General features: G+C 64.2%; 1 protein-coding gene across 4 annotated transcripts in view; it reads left to right on the top strand.

Annotated features, from left to right (window-relative positions):
- The window catches only part of VAV2 (vav guanine nucleotide exchange factor 2), a 177,850-nt gene continuing 159,119 nt past the window's right edge, over positions 567-19,297 (top strand). For all 4 annotated transcript variants that reach the window (XM_018056168.1, XM_018056170.1, XM_018056169.1 and 1 more), the window contains exon 1: positions 567-861. In XM_018056168.1, coding sequence (XP_017911657.1) covers positions 658-861 — 204 coding nt within the window. In that variant the 5' untranslated portion in view covers positions 567-657. The remainder of the gene's footprint in view (positions 862-19,297) is intronic.

Here is a 19,297-nt window from a genome sequence, read left to right as displayed (position 1 = left end):
CGGGCTTGGGGCCGCGGCCGCGCCGCTGCTCCCGCCCTGCGCAACTTCGGAGCGCGGCCGCGGGGCAGGAAGTGGGGGACGAGGGGCGGGGCCGGCGCGCCTGGCACCGCCCCCACCCCGCCCCGGGCCGCGCCCCCGCCCCCCCTGCACCCCGGAGCCGCCGAGCTGCAGAGTCGGGTAGCCGGGCACCGCGCGCTGAACTCGAAGGCGGGGCGAACAAAGCGGCGGCGGCGAGGGCGGCCCAGGCCCCGGACGCGCGGAGCGAGCGACCCTCCGGGCCTTTGTCTCGGGCGGGGCAGGAGCTGCGGCGGCCGCGGGGCGCCCCGAGCGCAGAATGAGGCGCCGGGCGGCGCGGATCGAGGGGCGCTGCGGCGGTGGGCTGCGCGGAGCCCGGCCCGGGGCCTGGAGGGACTTGCGTGTGTGAAGGGGGGACCCGGCCGGCTGCCCGGCGCCCGCCCCGCGACCGCACGTGGGCGAGGAGCCGAGGAGGCGGAGGAGGAGGGGACGCGCGGCGGCGCGGCGGGGGCCCCCGGGGCCGCCCGCGCGAAGCCCCGCCCCGGCCGCCGAGCCCCGCGCGGGCGGGCGGGATGCCCCGCGGCCGCCGCACTTTGGCCGGAGCGCGGCCCTGAGCTGGCCGGCCCGGCGGGCGCGGGCGCCATGGAGCAGTGGCGGCAGTGCGGCCGCTGGCTCATCGACTGCAGGGTCCTGCCGCCCCACCACCGCGTCGTCTGGCCCTCGGCCGTGGTCTTCGACCTGGCCCAGGCGCTGCGCGACGGCGTCCTGTTGTGCCAGCTGCTGCACAACCTCTGCCCCGGCTCCATCGACCTCAAGGACGTCAACTTCCGGCCGCAGATGTCCCAGGTGAGGGTCCGGGCGCGCCGGGAGGGGCCCCGGTGCGCGGCCGTTCGCGCCGCCGGGCGGCCCCGGGGCCCGGATCGCAGCAGCAGCTTCGGGGACGTCGGCGGGCGGCTGGACGGAGAGCCGAGAGTGGACGCGCCCCGGGCCTTGGAGCCGGCTGCTCCGAGGGGCGATCCCCAGAGGCACGAAGTTAGCCAAAGTCCCCCAAGCCCGGGGCGCGCCCCTGCCGCCTCCGGGCACTGCCTGGGAGCGCCCGCTGCTGGGTCCGCGCCTCGGGGGAATGTGGGCACATTGAGCTCCGGCGGGGCGCTCACCACCGCCTCTCTCCCTCCTGGGCCTTGGCGGCGGGACCCAGCGAGTCCCGGCCCTTGCGGACCCCAGAGATCCGGCTGCGCCGGTGGCCTCCTCAGGCGTAGTGTCCCTTGGCTTTGCGCCTGGTGGCTGGACGCCCTGGAAGGCGAACCGACAGGCAGCGGGCCCCGGGGCGCGGCGGGAGGGGCCGGCGGAGCCAGGAGCCGTAGCCGGCCGGGAGAGCGGGTGGGCCGGGGGCGCCGCCCCCTCACCGGCCTCAGCCTCCTCCTGACCCCCGTGGGAGGGAGCAGGCAGCGCCGCGACCCCGGATCGTGCAACTCAGTGGGAACCAGAGCCCCTCGTGGCTTCCCCAGGACCCTCAAGCGTGGCCTTTGTCGCGGCGGAGGCGCATGTGGCTACCCGGCAGGCAGGCAGGAAAATGTCTGCTTGGCCAGCAGGAGCTGCCTCTCTGGCTTCTAAGGAACTTGGTGAAGACTTAAGCAGAGGGCAGGCTGCTTCTTGCTCTCCTGACCACTCAGCCCCACCCCAGCACCTCTGAGGGGGCCATCCCGCAGCAGGCCAGCAGCAGAGCCCCTCTGCAAGCCTGGATGGACAAGGGCCCTTCACAAGTGTGACATCCGAAGTGAGCTGGGGAGGCGGGATGGCATGAGTCACTGCTTTTCCAGGCTGGACTGTGTGCCCTCTGCCCTTTGGCTGTGATCGCGTTTCCAAGGAAATGGGGGCACTCCTCCTCCCCATCCCCCAGGAGGATAGTGTGGCCTCTGACAAAGAGGAGTCCTGAGGGGGCAGGGGGCCACCCTCCCGCTCCACGGTGGCACATGGCCCAGGGAGGGCCCCAAGCTCCCTGAAGCCAGCGCCGACCCGGGCCCTGTCAGTGCTGAGCAGCCCCAGGTCCTGGGGCCGGGTGCCCTGATTGCGGGGTGCTCTTACAGATCCAGCCCTCTCCCTGGGGGGTTGGGAAGAACTGACCCGTTTTAGGGCTGGAGGAACTGAGGGGAGCAGGAGCTGCTGGGGGCAGAGCTGGGCCCGGAGTGTCTGCCTCTGGCTGTGAGCAGCAGGGCTGCCCACCCCCCCCCCCCCCCAGCTGATTGGCAGAGGGGCACAGCCAGGGCTGGGTCTTGGAGCTGGCCCCCCCACCCCCATCCCGCTGGGCACTGGTAGGGAGCTGGCTCAGCCCCAGTGCTGGAAATGCAGAGACTTCCCCCAGCTCGGGTGAAGGGGCGCCAAGGGGAGCTGGGCTGGGGGGAGGCCTGACGGGCGAGTGCTCTTAGTGAGGTGGGCACTGTCGCCTCCTGCCAGTGACCGCTTTAAGGGCCTCAGTTTCCCCATCTGTGTGGTGGGGACGGCAGTAGTGGCCGCCTTACAGCCGTGATGGAGGGTTCCACGAAGGAGGGTGGAGAACGCCCTTAGTGCTGTGCGCTGACTGAACGTTAGCAGTCTCCCCTGGACCTGGGCAGGCGTGGCCCCTTGTGGCTGACGGCTGGACCCCCCTGCCTGTCGTCTCATGGAGGGTGGAGCTGGCCGTATCGGTTTTTGTATGTCTGTGGCTGGCACGGGGTTGGTTGTGGGTGCTCTGTAAACCTGGGCTAGCTGGGGAGCCCTGTCTGTGTCTTCCCAGTTAAAGAACATTCTGCGGACCGCGTCTGGCTGTGCAGGGTTTGGGAGAGGAACGTGGGGTCTGTCTGTGTGGCTGCTCTTTGCTGTCTGGGGCTCTTTCGTGCCCGAGACGGAGGAGGGAAGAGGACGCGGTCCTCCTGGTCCGTGGTGATTGCATCCCAAGAAAACCGCAGCTGCCCCTTCTTGCCCATCCTGGGAGGCACAGGCCGCCCTTGTTCCTGTCTTACTATGTTTTTGGGTGCGTCGGGTCTTTGCTGCTGCGCGTGGACTTTCTCCGGCTGCAGCAAGCAGCTGTTTGTTGTGATGCGCGCGTGTGTGCCCCTCTCCTCACTGCAGTGGATTCTCTTGTTTCGGGGCGTGGGGTCTAGGCGCACGGGATTAGTTGCTCCGTGGCAAGTGGGGTCTTCCCCGACCAGGGATCGAACCCGTGTGCCCTGCATTGGCGGGCAAGTTCTTAACCAGCGAGCCGCTGGGGAAGTCCCCACCCCTGTTTCATAAATCAGACAGCTACATCTCAGAGAGGGCGAGGGACTTGCCCCAGGTCACACAGGTAACTGGTGGTGAAATGGAAACATGAGGGTTGGGCCTCCCTTTCAGGACTGTTTAAGTAAATTCTGATTTCAGAAACCTTTTCTCTGGCCTCTTCCTGGCTTTCTGACGGGTGCTCCAGGCCTGCTTCTCAGCCTGTTCCTTGTGTGTGTCTGTTTCCATGGGTGGGGCGGGGCGTGCCTGCCTGTTTCCCGTGGGGTCTGGCTACTTTGCTGGCCAGTGGGCGGGGCCCTTTTCCATCTCCCTGTGGCCCCTGCGCGCCTCTGCATGGCCCCGGCCAGCCCAGAGGCCTGCCCGAGGTCCCCTCGTTCCAGAATGCTGCTCTGGCCTCTCCTGTGACAGGTGACATCCTATTCTCAGGGCATTAGAGTGGACCTCCGCTGGGTTGTTGGCCCTGAAGACGCATCATAGCCGTGTGCACTTACTGAGTGTCTCCTGTGTGCAGAGCCAGGAACGAGGAAGGCTTCTCAGGCAGCCCCAAGTTGCTCCTTTGTCCTGCCCTTCTGGAGCTGGCAGGGTGTGCTTTAATTTTTTTTTTTTTTAATCCAAAATGCCTGGCAGCCACCTTGGGTTTAATTAAACTAATTAGGCATGGCCACAATCTGCTGATCCGAATACGAGATTGTGTGTCCCGAGCAGCTTGGGTTATGGCGTCCTGAGGTTGCTGATGACAGCAGCCAGCCCTTGCGTTTAGTCCGCAGTCTCGACCTTTGGGGACCAGCCGCCCAGCCTCCTGCTCGGAGACACAGGCTGGGGAGGCAGCCCGCAGGGCCAGCAGAGAGGGCTCCCCCTGACCCACACCTCCAGCCTTCCTCGTGCCAACCCCTCTGCCTCCTCCGCCCCCAAGCCTGCGCGGGCCCGTGCTGGGAGACCGCCCCTGCTTTTGGCCTGCGTCTTCCTGTGGGAGCTGAGTCTAGCAGCCACCTCCTCTAGGAAGCCGGCTCTGATTTCACTCCCTCCTGTCCTGTAGTGCTGCGAGCCTGGGCCTTGGCCTCTCGTGCCCCGGTGTGAACCTCTGACCCTGCGCTGGCCCTTGGCCTCTCGTGTCCCGGTGTGAACCTCTGACCCTGCGCTCCCCATGGTTTGCTTCAGTGACAAGCATCCCTCAGAACACGCTCGCTGCTCACCCTTCCAAACCCTGGAGTTGGTTAGATTGCCCTCCCTCCCCAGGGCCGTGTGATGTGAGCCCTCCCAAGGGGTCTCTGGGCCTCTGACAGCCGTCCCCCCATTTGCTCCTGGGTCATTCTGAGCCTTCCTTTGAGAAACAAGCGCAGCCCGGCAGGCGCCTGGTCCCCGCTCTGAGATGCTTCCGGCAAGCTGGACGCGCAGCAGGCCGTTGAGGCGCCCGAGGATGGAGAAGTGCCTTTTGAGTGTCCGGAGAGTCCCTGAGCGCAGGCAGGGAGACCCGGTTCCCAAGGTTTCGGGGTGCGGCCCCCGGGCTGGCGGGGAGCAGGGAGACGAGGGCCCATTTCCGGGGAAGCAAGGGAGCCTTTTCTGCTAAGTCAGATTTTGCTTTGACTTTGAACTTGTCTTGACACCCGTGAGAGGTTGTTGGCGCCCTGCACAGCCACAGGTCTCCTACAGACAAGGTCCCCTCCACAGCCCCCGGGACCCAGAAGACAGTGGCGAGGCTGCCACCACCGAATCCACCCGAATCTGGACCCGAGTCTCCACAGACGCCCATTTCAGCCAAGGGTCCACCTGGGGGCCGGGCCGGCCGCTCCGCCTCACCTTGATTTTCCCGACCTTGCCGCTTTTGAAGCTTCCCTTTTGTCGCGGAACGTCCCTGCCTTTGGGTTCAGCCGCCGGTTCCTCGTGTCGGATTCAGGCTTTGGACCTGGCGCGGGTGGAGCGGCCACGCGGTGCCTCCTGGATCCTGTCTTGCAGGGGGTGCGGGGTTTCTCGCTGGGGGCGTCAGCTTGAAGTCCTTCGACGCCATGGTGTCCGTCTCCCCGCGTAGATCGCGAATGTTCTCCGGGAGGTGCGTTGAGCAGGTCCTCGCTCCCCGTCTCTGCCCTCCCCGTTTCCTTCCCTCCCTCTCTTTCTGCTGCTCCGGGTTGTGGTTCCCTCTTCCCTTCCGCGGATTCCCGGCAGTCACCATCACTCTTCTTCTGATGCTCAGATGGTCTCAGGCTGGACCAGGGGCCGCTGCTTCAAGCTGCTTCTGTGTGTCTTTTTGACACGTTCCCACCGTTTTTTGAGCTCTGTCGCCTTCCTAGCACAAGATACTTGAGGTCATCTTGTGTTTTATTTTGTCCCAGCTCAGGAACCAGCCGTTGGTGTAAGGGCCCCCGGGTCTGCGGTGTGGAGGTGGGTGTGAAGCTGGGATCTGGCTGCAGACACACCTCCGCTGTGGTGTCCCTGCCTCCGCTTAGCGCTCAGACCTGGGCAGTGTGTGCGCGTGTGCTCCAAGTAAACACAGATGTGTGTGTGTGTCTTGTGCACACAGGGTACACGCATTCACCTTTCTATTTGTTTCCTGTCTGTAGCGGTGCCGCCAAGTAGAAAAATGTGAGCCACATCCATCTCTTAAAAAAATTCCTGGTGGTCGTATTAAAAAAGTAAAGAGAACTGCGTCACATTAATTCTAAGACTACACTGTGCGTGACCCACGCCCAAGGGGCCAGAGATCAGATCTGTGGGGATGCAGAAGGCATATTCTTTTCCTGCATCAAGCGCCGACGTGCCGAGAGAAAAGAGCAGATACCCAGTGCATCTGTGGTATTAAAATTTCATGCGAGGAGGGCAATTGGGACAAACGCCTGGGAAGGCTCCTGAGGGGGGTGATGCCGAAGGCTTCCTGAGCACCGGCATTTCCAGGTGGCGGGGTCCGTGGGCACCCAGTGGGTGCCCCCGGGCTGGTGTGTGGGGGGGAGCGCAGAGGCCGGGGGCGGGGCGCCCCGGGCGCTGACGTGCTGGCTGGAGGGCCCCTGCAGCCTGGGTGTGTGTGTCGGAGGGGAGGCCAGGGGCTGAGGCTTGGGTCTGGAGTCGGCAGGGAAGGCTGGCGGGCGTCCCCTGCCCTGGTCGTGGGTGGGCACGGGCTGGCGGCGGGGGAACGTGGTTTGTTCGTGCTGTGGGTGCAGATGACAGCCCCCGGCTTTGGGGTGACCGCTGGCCGGCCGGGAGAGCACTGCTGAGTCCCGGGCGGGAGGCTGTGCTGAGGGGTGACCCGTGGTGTCCATGTGTGGCCTGGGGCCTGGAAGCGGGGCATGTCGGTGCTGGAATGAGGACTCAGCTGTGCCTGGGCCCAGGGCCTGACCAGGGCAGGCAGCCACACGGTGACCCCACTCTGGGGCCTCGTTGGAGCCATTTCTGGCCCTGAGGTTCCACACGGCCATGGCTGGCCCCTCGCGGGCAGCCAGGTGCCCTCCGGCCCCGCCATCTGTGCCTGTGTCCAGGCCGTGCCTGCGGCCGAGGTTTCCCAGGACGAGGGCAGGGCTGCTGGGGTGACGCCCAGGTGGACCTCTCTCCTGACTCCCCCTTGGGTCCCGCTCCTGCCCTGGCGCCCACCCGGCCACCGCCGCCTGTCTTCCCAGATCAGGAGTTGGCAGATGTTGTCTGTCGAGGGCCAAGTAGTAAATATTCCGGACCCGGTGGGCCAGATGGTCCCCTCGCCAGCACTGGACTCTGCCCTCATTTGGCGAAAGCGGTCTGGATGACTTGTGAAGGAGTGGGGGGTCTGTGCGCGGTAGAAGGAGATGTGAATTTCGGATACTTTTCACGTGTCATGAATTAACTATTTTTTTTTCTAACCATTTAAAAACGTGAAAACCTTTCTTAGCCCGGAGGCTGGGGAGAGCCAGGCTGCGGTTTGCCTGCTCAGAGCTCTTCCCAGAGCCTGCCCGTGTCCTGGTCCCCGGGGATCCTCCCCTCCCCGTTCCCATCACAGTTTGCAATTATGTCTCCATTTGTATCCAGAGCCCTTGGCACGGGCTGCTCAGGCAGGAACTGCTCCAGGGAACAAAGCTTCCTCCGGGCTCACCTGGTGCCCGGAAACCATGCTGAGTGCGGTGGCGATGACCTCACCGCGTCCCCGGAGCGAGTGTGGCCCGGGCTTCTGCACCCTCAGCCTGCTGAGCTGCCTGCAGCGGCCGTGGAGGGGGCCCCCGCTCGGCTGCGGCGAGAACCCTGTGATGACGTGCCACTGGCTGGCCGGGCCTCGGTCTCCCTGCTTGGACCGGGGCTGACTGTGGCCGCCTCTCAGGCCGTCGGGAGGATTTGGAGAGAAAATGTGGGCCTCCCTCCCGCCAGGCCTGGTAAGCCTCCGAACGCCGTGCCTCCACCCCACGCCCAGGTGGCCAGCTTGTTCCCGCAGGCTGGTCACTGGCCCTGGCTCGCTGGCGGCCTCCCGGGGCAGGGCCTCCACCATCCACCTGGCCTCCCTTCGCCTCTGACGGCTGTAAGGCCTCTTGGTGGTATGGCCCCCTGTGGGATGCCAAGGCCCCGGGTTTTCCACCCCTCTCCTGCCCCAGGTGGTGTGTGTCGGGGGCATGGAGGACCCTGGGCCCAAGTGGAGGACCCAGGCCGGTGGGCCTAACGGAAAGGATCTCACCCGTTCTCTCTGCCGCTTCCTTCTGAGCGGCTCTTGGCTGGCTGGCGCAGTACTTGCTGTCCTGTCCTTTGGGGCTGTGGTGGTCCTCAGCCGATATGGATGTTCAGGTTCCTGGGGGCAGGGAGGCCACGGAGGGCTTCATGGAGGAGGTGGCGCCTAAACTGCCCTGGGAAACCAGATGCCTTCAGGTAACTCAAGGTTGGTGGTTACTGCAGGGGTGGGGCTCAGTGGGGGCGGAGGCAGGGGTAGAGGGTTCCCACTCCGCACCCCTCACTGCCCCCGGCAGATGGCTGCTGCCTGGCCATGCTCTGTCCTGAGAAACTTTGCTCCCTGGCAGGCCGGCCATGGCACTTCCCCTGGGCCTCGGGAGACCCTGTGAGGCGCAGGGCTGGGCGGCTGTGCCCCGTGAATGGAGGGGTGACAGGCGGCCCTGGGACACCCAGCTGCATGATGGCAGAGGCCTCGGGCCAAGCCGCCCAGGTCTTTTGGCCTCTAGAGTGCCCTTCACTTTGCTCCTCCGTCTCTGCCAGCTAAACAGCCTTGGCATGGTCCCAGTGGGTGAGGAGGCGGGGGACGCGCAATGCCTGAACCCAGAGCCGGCCGGCTGCCCAGCTCCACCTTGACGCTCAGTGGGTGGTGCCCCTGCCCCGCTGCTCCACACCCTCACGCTGGGCGGCTGGCCCTTTGTGGCCTGGGGCTCTGCTCCTCCCTGGTGAAGCTCCTGAGCTTGACTCAGGAGGACAGTTGGGGCGGGGGCACGGACCTCATGCGTGCCGGGTCGGGAGCTGGCTCTTGGCCTGGGTGGGATGGACCCTCCCACCGCCCCCCCAGCCAGGGAAGCTTCCAGTTCAGCCTGGACGACCCCCCTCTCCCCGCTCCGTCCGTGTTCTCAGCCCTCTGAGGCGCCACACTTTCCGGGGACTCTCCGGAGGTCAGCATCCTGTGGCCGCCCAGACCGTTTCAGTTTCTGAATCCCAGACATAAACAAGAATAATAACCACGCGGCCCCAGATGGAGGTGGGGCGGTGCTCAGGGTGCCCGCCGGCCGGGACAGGACCCCGTGGGGCGGCCCCCACGTGAAGCTCCCCACCTTCGGAAGCTTGCGTGTTGCTGGGGATGCACACTCTGTTTTGTGGGACCTGTCATCACTGCGGAGTTTATATAAGGATTATAATATTTATCTTTAACACACTTCCTCCTCGTCCCCTTGAGCCGGTTTAAACTTTAGGCTGTAAACGCTTGTGTTGGTTTGTTTGGTTTTGTGCTGTTGGTGACAAAGGCAGCTTGCGGATGTGGTATCTGGTGAGAGCGGGTCCGGGCGGGTGGGAGCACGGCCGCCAGCTGCCTGGCCTCCCATCCCGCTGTGGGCTCGGTGGCTTCCAGGCCTTTCCAGGGATGGGCCCCCACCCGACCTAACCCCCGAGGCCTCGTCATCTCTGCCTGGTCAGGCACTTGTCTGCTGTCAGAGAGCTTTTGAGATGTCTCCACACTGCCTTCAGACCAGTTCATCCGCTCTGCTGGGGCTTCGAGGCTGCAGCCAGGGGCGTGTGTGCTGGAACGTAGGGGGCAGCAGGGCGGTGTGCGAGAGGAAGCGTCGCCTGACTGCAGTCCCCTCGCAGGTGGGCAGGTTTTGATTCCAGGTGTTTCTCTGCTCCCCGCGCCTCCCCGTCCCTCCCAGCCCTGCTTTTGCCCGTCTTCCTCTGAAACACACTGTCCATACTTCTCCAGGCTTCATCCACATCTGCCTGATGGGCGTATTTGTCTCACGCGCGTAGGACGCCATCAGGGGTGGGGTGCAGGCACGGTGCGGAGCTCGTGGGTGACCCCCGACCCCTGGCCCCCGGGTGAGGGGCCAGTGCAGCCCTCTGGGCAGCTGTGGCTCCGAGTCGCCGAGTTGCCTGCCCGGCCACGCAGTCCTGGGCTGGGCTCACCCGGCTGGCCCTCCTCACGCAGGGGTTCCAAGGCCTGGGTTTTGGCTTCCTCCCCGTGGGGCTGGCTGTGGTTGGCAGAAGTGTTCCTGCCGGGTTTGGCCCAGTGAAGGTGGCGGGTCGTGCGTGCAGCATGTACTTCCCCATCTTTCAGCCATACCGGGTGTCTGGTTCCCGGTGCCTGGCGCTCAGGGCAGCTGGAGAGGTTTAGTCTGTTCATGCCTCCAAGGCCCCTTGGGGAGGTGGAAGGTTCTAGACCCCTAAGGTCTTGAAGCCACATCCTGAGACGCTCCCTCCCTGGCCCTAAGCTCCGAGACCCTCCCTTCACCCTCCACGCCAGAGGCGGGGCATCTGAGCTCCCTTCCCCCGGCTTGTCTGGCTGCTGGGACTGGAGGCAAAGCATCGAGGAGTCTTGGGCGCGAGGGGTGCCTCTCAGAGCCCAGCCGCTGTCGTCTCCACCTGATAGACCCCTCGCTCGGGTGGATTCTGAGCGCCCACCGGATACGGGAGGCCTCTCTCTGCCTGAAGTGGCTCAATTCCTTTGTCACCACAGGGCTCAAAGGAAGCAGGTGGGAGGCAGGGCCGCAGGGTGTGGCCCAGGCTGGGGATGGGGCGGGGCCCCCCTGGTTCCCCTCCGATCTGCCGCGTGCCCTCCCCTCCCCTCTGGATTGCTCGCCGTAAAGAGACCAGACGCCCCTCTCTCGTGATGGCGGGGCACAGTCGGTGTGGCGAGGGCCTGGGGCTGGAGCCTGGGCTTTGCCACGGATCTCTGTGGGCCCCTGAGCTTGACCTTCATGGAGCCTCGGTTTCCTCCTCTGTAGGATGAGGACAAACAGCATCTTCCACGGCAGGCGATGGGTAAATAGCGTGTGGCCTAACCAGTCACTGGGGTGCCCTCAGCTATAGGGAACAAAGCCCGGAGACCCTCCGGCGTGGGTGGGCCTCAGAAACGTTACGCTGAGTGACAGGAGCCAGATGCAGGAGGACAAGCGCCGCGTGGTTCCGTTTCTGAGAAATGCCAGGACGTGCAAATCCCCGGACACAGAGGCCAGGTTGCTGGTCGCCGGGGAGGGGTGTGGGAGGGAAAGCGGGGGAGGGGGGTGACTGCCAATGGGTACGGCTCTGTTCGGGGTGACGGAAGGTTCTGGAATTAATTGCTGGAGTCGTTGCACAACATGGGAAAGTTCTAGATTTTGTTGTGTGTTTTTTTTTTTTTTTTGGCTGGGCTGTGAGGCTTGTGGGGTTTTAGTTCCCCGACCGGGAATCGAGCCGAGGCCCTGGCAGTGAAAGCAGTGAGTTCTCACCACGAGCCCACCAGGGAATCCCCTCATATGCGTCGCTGTTGCTTGGTTGTCAAGTCACGGCTGACTCTTGCGGCCCCTTGGACTGTAGCCCTCCAGGCTCCTCTGTCCAGGGGTTTCTCCAGGCAAGAACACTGGAATGAGTTGCCATTTCCTCTTCCCAGGGGATCCTCCAGCCCAGGGACCAAAGCCCTGTCTCCTGCATTGGCAGGCGGGTTCTTTACCCCTGAGCCGCCCGGGAGGCCCGTGTTCTATACACCTTACCGCAATGAATAGGAGCACCACCCTCGTGGGGTTGGGCGGAGGATTTCGAGAGGAGCTCAGGGAGGTGCGTGGCCTGGACACCTGCCCCGAGCTGGTCTTTCCTCCGAAAGGAATGTTAAGTCACGTCCGACGACTACGTGTGCGTCAAGGCAAATACACGGATAGCGTACACTTACTTACTTTGAAAGAGTCCCCTGACGTGTACCAGCTCTAAGGTCGTCACTGAATTTGGCCCAGTGCTGTTTCTGTTTCATTTCTTTGGCCCCGAGGCACGTGGGGTCTTCGCTCCCTGACCGGGGACTGAACCCACGCCCCTGCGTTAGAAGCTGAAGTCGTAACCACCGGACTGTCAGGGAGCTCCCCAAACAGTGTATTTAGAGATCCAGAACACTTAAGTGTTGCCTCTGACCTAAGACTCCTCCGTGGGCCCTTAGCAGTGCCAGCCCACGGCGCCTGTGGGGTCAGCCAGGCCCACGGGGCCTGCCCCGGTCCACACAGGACAGGGAAGGGAGAGCCTGTGTCTGTCACCGGTCCGTCCTGTGATGTTGGGTAAATCACCTGCCTTGTCTGTAGCCTGGGGACGCGGGTGCTGACGCAGGGGTTCCGAAAGCTGGATGAGCTCCTCTGAGTGGCAAGATATGCCCAACATCCAGCCTATGCCCCACTCCACCCCCGTGTGGGGGGTCTCAGGCTGGGCCCGGGGAGCCGCCCTGAGATGAGATGGGAGGTGAGCCGGGGGGCCGGGAGGGGGCCGGGGGCCGTGGCCTGCCTCCTGCAGGAGCTTCCTGCCGTGGGCGCCGAGCACTCCGGGGGACTGTCCTCGAGGGGCACGGCCCGGGGTAGGGGAACCCGGGCCCCTGTCACCACTCCTGGGTTCTGGGCAGACAGAAGTGGTGGGGTCACCACTGTGGGCCCCGGGGTGGTCAGCCCTGCAGACGTCGGGCCCCAGGGTGGTCAGCCCTGTGGATGTCGGGCCCCGGGGTGGTCAGCCCTGCGGACGTCGGGCCCCAGGGTGGTCGGCCCTGTGGATGTCGGGCTCTGGGGTGGACGTTTGGCCCCGGGGTGGTCAGCCCTGTGGACGTCGAGCCCCGGGGTGGTCGGCCCTGTGGATGTCGGACCCTGGGGTGGACGTTGGGCCCCGGGGTGGTCAGCCCTGCGGACGTCGGGCCCCAGGGTGGTCAGCCCTGCGGATGTTGCCTGCCGCTGCTGAGGGAAGTGGCTGTCTGTGCGAGTCGGGTGGTGGTGACATGACGCCGCCCCTCTCTCCGCCCCGGGAGCTTTCCCCGGAGTCCCTGTTGGCTGAGGATCTGGAGAAGGACCGGGCCCCTCTGTAGGCAGTAACAGGGCTGGCTTCGGAGGGTGGCCGTGAATGACCTGGGAGTCGGTGGAGGAGGAGACTGGGGAAGACCTGGGCCCCGTCACTGCTCGGGGCTCCGTGTCGGGTGGGTGGGGGAGCTGGGGCTGTGTGTGCCCCCCCAGTCTAGGTGGGGGCAGGGGTGTGGGGGCGTTCCCCAGTCTAGTGGGGGCAGGGAACTTTGCTAGAGGAAGTGCCTTTTAGCTGAGCCTCGTAGAATGCCTGTGAGTTGGCTCGGTGGGGGTGGGGTGGGGACTCCCCGGTCCCCACTCCTGGCTTGTCAGTCTCGGGCCGGCCAAGCCTGGTCGGCCTCTGGCTCTGAGTCTGCCTCCTGCTTTCTCCCCTTCCTCCTCGGTTGCCTGTCCTCTTGGCCCGGCGGCCGTGTCTCCGCGGAGGCCAAGTGGGAACTGGGCGCTCACCTCACTGATGTCCGGCACCCTGCCTTCCTGCACTGGGAGCGCCCTAACGTGGGGGCTGATGGGGCGGGTCGATCTGACCAGCCACCGTCCCTGGGGGCCCAGGTGGGGTCCCAGGCATGAGGGGTCTGCCCGATGGGCCGTCTGGGGATTGACGGCCGGACGGTTTCTTTGGCCACATCTTCCTGCCCGGGTGGGTCGAGGCTCCTTCTCTCCGTCTCCTGTTCCTGCCTGTGAGACGGTGCTTGAGGGGGTTTCTGCTGGTGGCCTCGGGGGACAGATGCTCCTGGAGGGGTGAGTCCTCGGATGACGGTCCCCGCCCGGGGGCATGGGAGGGAGCCAGGCATTTGCAGGCACCTAAGCCTGTTATTACCTGGTGTCTGACTTGGTAAGTCTCCCGTTGTCTCCGAGTTTTGTGGGAGAACACTGCTTCCTCCTACTCAGAAGGATCGTGAGGCTGAAGGGGAAGACGCTCGGGCCTGCTAGCTCAGGGCCAGGCTGGGCCCGGTGCCCGGCAGACGGACGCCTCTGTGTGCAGAAGGGCCGTGTCCTGATGCCTTGTGCCCCACGTGCCTTCCTGGAGGTGATGAGAGAAGATGGACCCTAGGGAGGCCTTGGGCCACTTGCTTTGTGCCTGGGTCTCAGTTAGTCCACCTGTAAAATGGGCCATCCGTTCTTCTGCAGATGCTTCCAAGTGTGGAAGGGAGGGGGCTTACCTGGTGGCTCAGCTGGTAAAGAATCTACCTGCAATGTGGGAGACGTGGGTTCCATCCCTGGGTTGGGAAGATCCCCTAGAGAAGGGAAAGGCTATCCACTCCAGTATTCTGGCCTGGAGAATGCCATGGACTGTATAGTCCATGGGGTCGCAAAGAGTCAGACAGGACTGAGCGAAGTGACTCTGGAAGGGAGATGCTCTGGGGCTTCTGGGGTCTCCTCAGGGGAAGCCCAGGATCTCTGTGTGTGGACTCACTCTTGAGGCGAGCCGCCAAGCGCCTGACTCCGTGAGTCTCTGTGTCTGGGTGACAAGCCCCCTGTTCTGCTGCTCCTTAAGGAGGGCTGTCCCGGGAGCTGTGATCATCTCTGGGAACCAGCCTGCAGACGCGGCGTCTGCTTCCCCCAGCCACGTGGGTTGTTGGCAGAGTCCCGGAGCATCTCGGCCACTCTGAGCTGGCTGATGACGTGAGATTCCCGGAGCCTCCCTGCCCCAGGGCTGCAGGGAGGCTGGAGCTGGGGGATGACCCGCTGGAGGGTCCTGTGTGGGCAGTGCACTTCCTGGTTGTTCCCGTGGCCGCTGCTGAGGGGTGGGCCGTGGAGGACACACGCCTTGTCTGGAGTGAATAACCGAGTCAGTGAACCCAGGCTGTAAACCACACCGTCCACAGCCCTTGTGTGTGTGTGTGTGCTCACGGTCTGGCTTCTCTCTGCGGTGGGCTGTGCGGCTCTGCTTCCCGGGAGCAGGGTGGCTCACTGCTGGGCCCAGGCACAGGCGTGGACGCCTGGAGTGGACTCTGGAGTCACGAGGCCCGCTCTGTCTGCGTTCCCCCGTGCCCTCTCTGGGCCTCCCTGCATCCCAATACGTCTGGGTGATGACGCCCACCTCCCCTGGTTGTTGGGGACCCCGAGTCCACTTTCCTTGAGGCCGCCGAGGGCTCTGTCCACCCTAGCTGCTTGGCAGGAGCCCGGCCTGCCGCTTGACTGCGGGCCAGGAAACAGGCAGTGTGGTGGCCACTGAACAGTGGGTTCTGCTGATGCTGCGGCCCTGTGGCCGTGGCCTGGCCGTGCCCTGGACCAGCTCTGGGGTCCCCTCCCTGCCCCCTCCTTCCCACCTGGGCCTCCTGCTGGTGGTGGGAAGTGGTCGGCCCAGGCAGAAGGCCGTGTCTCACCCTGCCCCTGTGGAGTGGCTCTGGCCCCCAGCCTTTCTCTTGCTTTACCATCTGGTGGCTCCTGGAGGTGCAGGCTGGCACCTCTGGGTGGCGGTGGGGGGTGGCCCCAGCCGGGACAGTGTCTCCAGCGGGAGTGTCCAGTCCCTCCAACATCCCCTGGGTGAGACAGAGCCCTCTGTCTCGCCGTGCCTGCTCTGGGCTCCTCCTGGGCCTCCTGGCAATGCTGAAGGGGTGATGATTAGTCACAGGGTGGCGGCAAAGGGCAGCCCTGTGGTGTAGGCATCATCGGCACCCATTTGACAGGTTTGGAAACTGAGGCTCAGAAAGCACGGGGCTTTGTCTGCGTCGACCGGTTTGAGGTGGAGCTGCGCTGCTGTGGCCTCCGCACCCGCGGTCTCTGCAGCCATTCCCGCAGGACTCAGAGGGCTCTGCGAGGTGGGAATTTATACCCGTCGGGACTCTCCCATCAGCAGTTCGTGGGCTGACACCCCTTCTCTTTTCTCAACTCATGTGTGTCTTAAAAAAAAAATTTTTTTTTTTTTTCCCCGAAAAAAGTCTAGATAGAATTTTCACACGCTACTCCCTCTTCATGCAAATAAACCTTGGGAGAAATTGGCCTGTCATCTCTTTGGGTGTACTTGTGGTAATTTAGCTGCTTAAACGAAACATCTGTTAGCCAGGCAGGCTCAGGCCGAGCCGAGCTGTGGAGTCACACGAGAGCGCCGGGGAGGTAATTTATTGCAGGATCGGGGCTCGCTGGCCAAACCGCCCGCCTGCGGGCTCAGCTGGCACCTGAGGCCACTGTGACATGCGGGGCGGGGGGGGTGGGGCTGGGGCCTTTGTGCCGGCCCCTGGGTCCCTGAGGACAGTGGGAATGTCCTCGGATGGGGCCTGGCCAGGGGCTGGCGGTGGGCCGCGAAGACGGAGGGAGGTGCTGGGCCTCCTGGGGATGTGTGGGTTCGTCCGAGGCCAGGCCTGGGGGAGAGGCCTCCCGAAGCCTGCAGCCCGCGGGCACCCAGGGGGCTTGTGAGCCCAGCGGGTCCTAGCCGCGCCCCCTCCTGCAGGGTGGCCAGGAGCCGGGCCGGGCCTGCCCCACGGCGGACATGGGCCCTGGACGAGCGCCTCCGTCGCCCTGCTCCCCGCAGTCTCACTTGGCTGCTCTGTAAAATGGGCTGCTACGTGGCTGTGTGAGATCCCGGGGTCTCTGGCCTCGGGTGGGCCTGCTCCCTGGCTCCCGGTGGGTGCTGGGTCACGAGCGGGTCCCACCCTCCACTTTGGAAACTGCCCTCTCCAGGACGCGCCAGGCACTGGTTCCCGTCTGAGTCACTGCGTGGTGTGCGGGGACCGGGCCACAGGTGGGCTCTCCCTGGAGGATACCTGGCCCGGGGCCTTTCTGCGCCCGCCCGTCGAATGGCGGCCTCGTCGCTTGCAGTGGGACCCTCCTGGCATGACGGGGTGTGGGTGGGCTGCCTCTCTTCTCGAGGGCCTGCCTTCCCGAGCACTGTTGGAGCTCTCTGTTCCTTTAAACTCTGCTGGAGGTCTCACCTCTTCCAGGAAGACTGCCTGGATTTGACCACCTCTTCCTGCAGTTGGCACCGGTGCTCTGGACTGTCTGGCTCTTAGGGAATGATTTATTAAGCCTGTGCGCAACTGGCCCTCAGGGTGAGGGAGCGATGGGTGAGACTGTGTTTCCTTTGAGGGGTTCAGAGTCTGGGAGGAGCGCGGCAGTGGGGAAGGCCCATGGGAGGTGGGGTCATCCCTCGGGGAGGTGATAGGGCCTCGAAGCCACTGCCTTGAAGGAGGCAGGGTGTGGTTGGTGGGTGGGTGGCCTCATCCTGGGGGCCAAGAAGTCCCAGAAGGGGTGGGAGAGAACTCCATGTGCCTGGGTTTGGCTCCAGAAAGTTCTGTGTCTGCACTGCTGGGAGGGGCTGGGAGGGGCTCGGAGGGCAGGCCCAGAGTCAGGGAGGCTGGGGTGGGGGCGGATGCAGCCACCCCCGCAGGAAAACTGACTGGGCCTGCACTGGCTGGGGAGGAGGGGCTCGGTGGGGTGCAGTGCTGGGGGAGGGAGGGACGGAGACGGCTTCAGGGCCCAGGAGGAGGGTGGGCTGGGCTGGCCGTCCCTCAGACGTGGGACGCCGCAGAGGGTGCTTGGCTGGCGGGGGGCGTAGGGTGGGGGCCCATCCAGATCCGGCCTTCGGGGCTCAGGGTGGCTTTGGCCGAGGGCCCAGGCAAGCCAGGCTCTCCCGGCCGCTGTCCCAGATTGGCCCTGAGCCGAGCTGGGGGATGCTTCAGCCCCACCCCCGCTGGGCTCTCTGTTTGGCTTTGAGCTTCCGGCTGCTTTTCCGGTTTCTGTGTGACGGACCACATCAGTGTCCAGGCTGGACCTGGGGTTGAGGGGGTGGTCATCCTGGTGTCCTGGCCTCCGAGTGCCAAACCCTGAATCCTCCCGCAGAGCCAGCCGTCGGGAGGAAGGCCTTTGGTTGGCGAGGGGTGTGACTCCAGACCACTCCTCCTCGCCACACCACCGTCATTCCACTGCCAGCTTCGAAGTCCGCCCTCCATGCGGGAGGTTGTAAGCAGGCGCTGACATTCTCACCCAGAAGCGTGGGGTGGGCGCGCCGGGTCCCAGCTCTCTGGGGACGGACAGGCCCCCGGCACCTGGTTCGCCTCCAGGTAGCACCAGGAGGGCCTTTGCAGAGACCCAGCGAAACTGCCTTGACGTAGCTGTGTTATTTTTAAGTGGTTTTTGCCTGTGGAGAGAGTGGTTTTTCTTAAAAAAGGGCATTGGCTCAGATGGCTTTCTTTGGGACAGCTTTATTACTGTTGATCCAGTGAAGCTTTAATCAGGGAACAGCGGCGCAGTGGGCTCTGTGTAGGGTGGTCTGGCAGCCTGGCTGAGTTTCCATGGGGGTGAGTGGACGTTTGCTGCCTGTGAGCCAGCGGTCTGGCTCTCATCCTCAAGGCCCGAGCCTGGGTGGGGGCTGACCCAGGGGTGAGCCCGGGGTGTCAGGATGGGGCATCTCTGACTGGCTCTTCCTGGGAGTCAGAGAGCGAGGGGGATGTCCTCTCCCGGCCTCTGCTTCTGAGGGTACGAGGTTGTCTGGCATCTGGACAGGTACAGCTTTATCCAGCCCCCCCCTCACCCCCCAAGGAGGACCCCATGAGCAGGGACCCTGGAGCGTCTGCCCTCTGCAGACCTGGTGTGGGCCGTGCCACAGATGCTTATACACATGTGGATAGAGGCTGACTGGTCTGGTACCCGAGGCGGTTGTTGTTCAGTCGCTCAGTCGTGTCTGACTCTTTGCGACCCATGGACAGCAGCACGCCAGGCTTCCCTGTCCTTCACCATCTCCCAGAGCTGCTCACACTCATGTCCAAGGAGTCGGTGATAACCACCCAGCCGTCTTGTCCTCTGTTGCCCCTTCCTCCTCCCGCCTTCAGCCTTTCCCAGCATCAGGATCCTTTCAGACCTTCCACCTGATGTGAAGAGTTAGCTCAGAGTGGGTCAGAGTATCAGAGCTTCAGCTTTAGCATCAGTCTTTCCAATAAATATTCAGGGTTGATTTCCTTGAGGGTTGACTGGTTTGATCTCCTTGCAGTCCGAGTCGTGTATGGATGTGGAAGTTGATACCCAGAGAAACTCCCCGTGTTAGTCACGGAACTAGGCTGGGCCTGCTGTCAGGAATCTGCTCGTCTCATCCCCACACCTGCTCCAGAGGTCTTTCCACGCACCTTCTTTCATCTGCTCCAAGGAAGGGATGTCCTCAGCTTCTCACTTTCCTGACATCAGCGGGTCTGGGAGCCGCATATTCTTCGTGTGTCGGCGTTTCTCGGGCGCTGTTCCCAGCGAGACATGGAATCTGCTGTGTTCACATCTGACGGAGCCTTCGTGGCATTTCACACCGTTTTTCAGGGTTCCCTGGCGTGTGGAAGCTGCTGATGCCCCAGGCCCCATGACTGGATGCCCACCACCCTCCTTTTTAGAAAGCGTGCCCTGTTTGCCCTGCTGCGGGTCAGCCCTTCTGAGAGCTCCCCGTGCAAAGGCTCGGTCCAGCTGGCGTTCTTGAGTCAGGGGTGCATCTCTGAGGCCACGTCTGAGGCAAGGCCCCTCCTTTAAAGAGCCTGTCCTCACAAGGCAGAGGCTGTGTCCACCCAGGGTGCCTCGACCCTCCCCAAACACTGTCCTTGGCTCCAGGCAGTGGCGTCCTCTGGTCGTCCAGGTGTCTGGTGAGCCCGAGCTGCCGACTCTTCTGTGGGTTCATG

This window comes from Capra hircus, chromosome 11 (assembly GCF_001704415.2).
Source record: "Capra hircus breed San Clemente chromosome 11, ASM170441v1, whole genome shotgun sequence".
Lineage (NCBI taxonomy): Eukaryota > Metazoa > Chordata > Mammalia > Artiodactyla > Bovidae > Capra > Capra hircus.
Note: the sequence above shows the minus strand (reverse complement) of the source record. Positions and strands in the feature narration are given on the sequence as shown.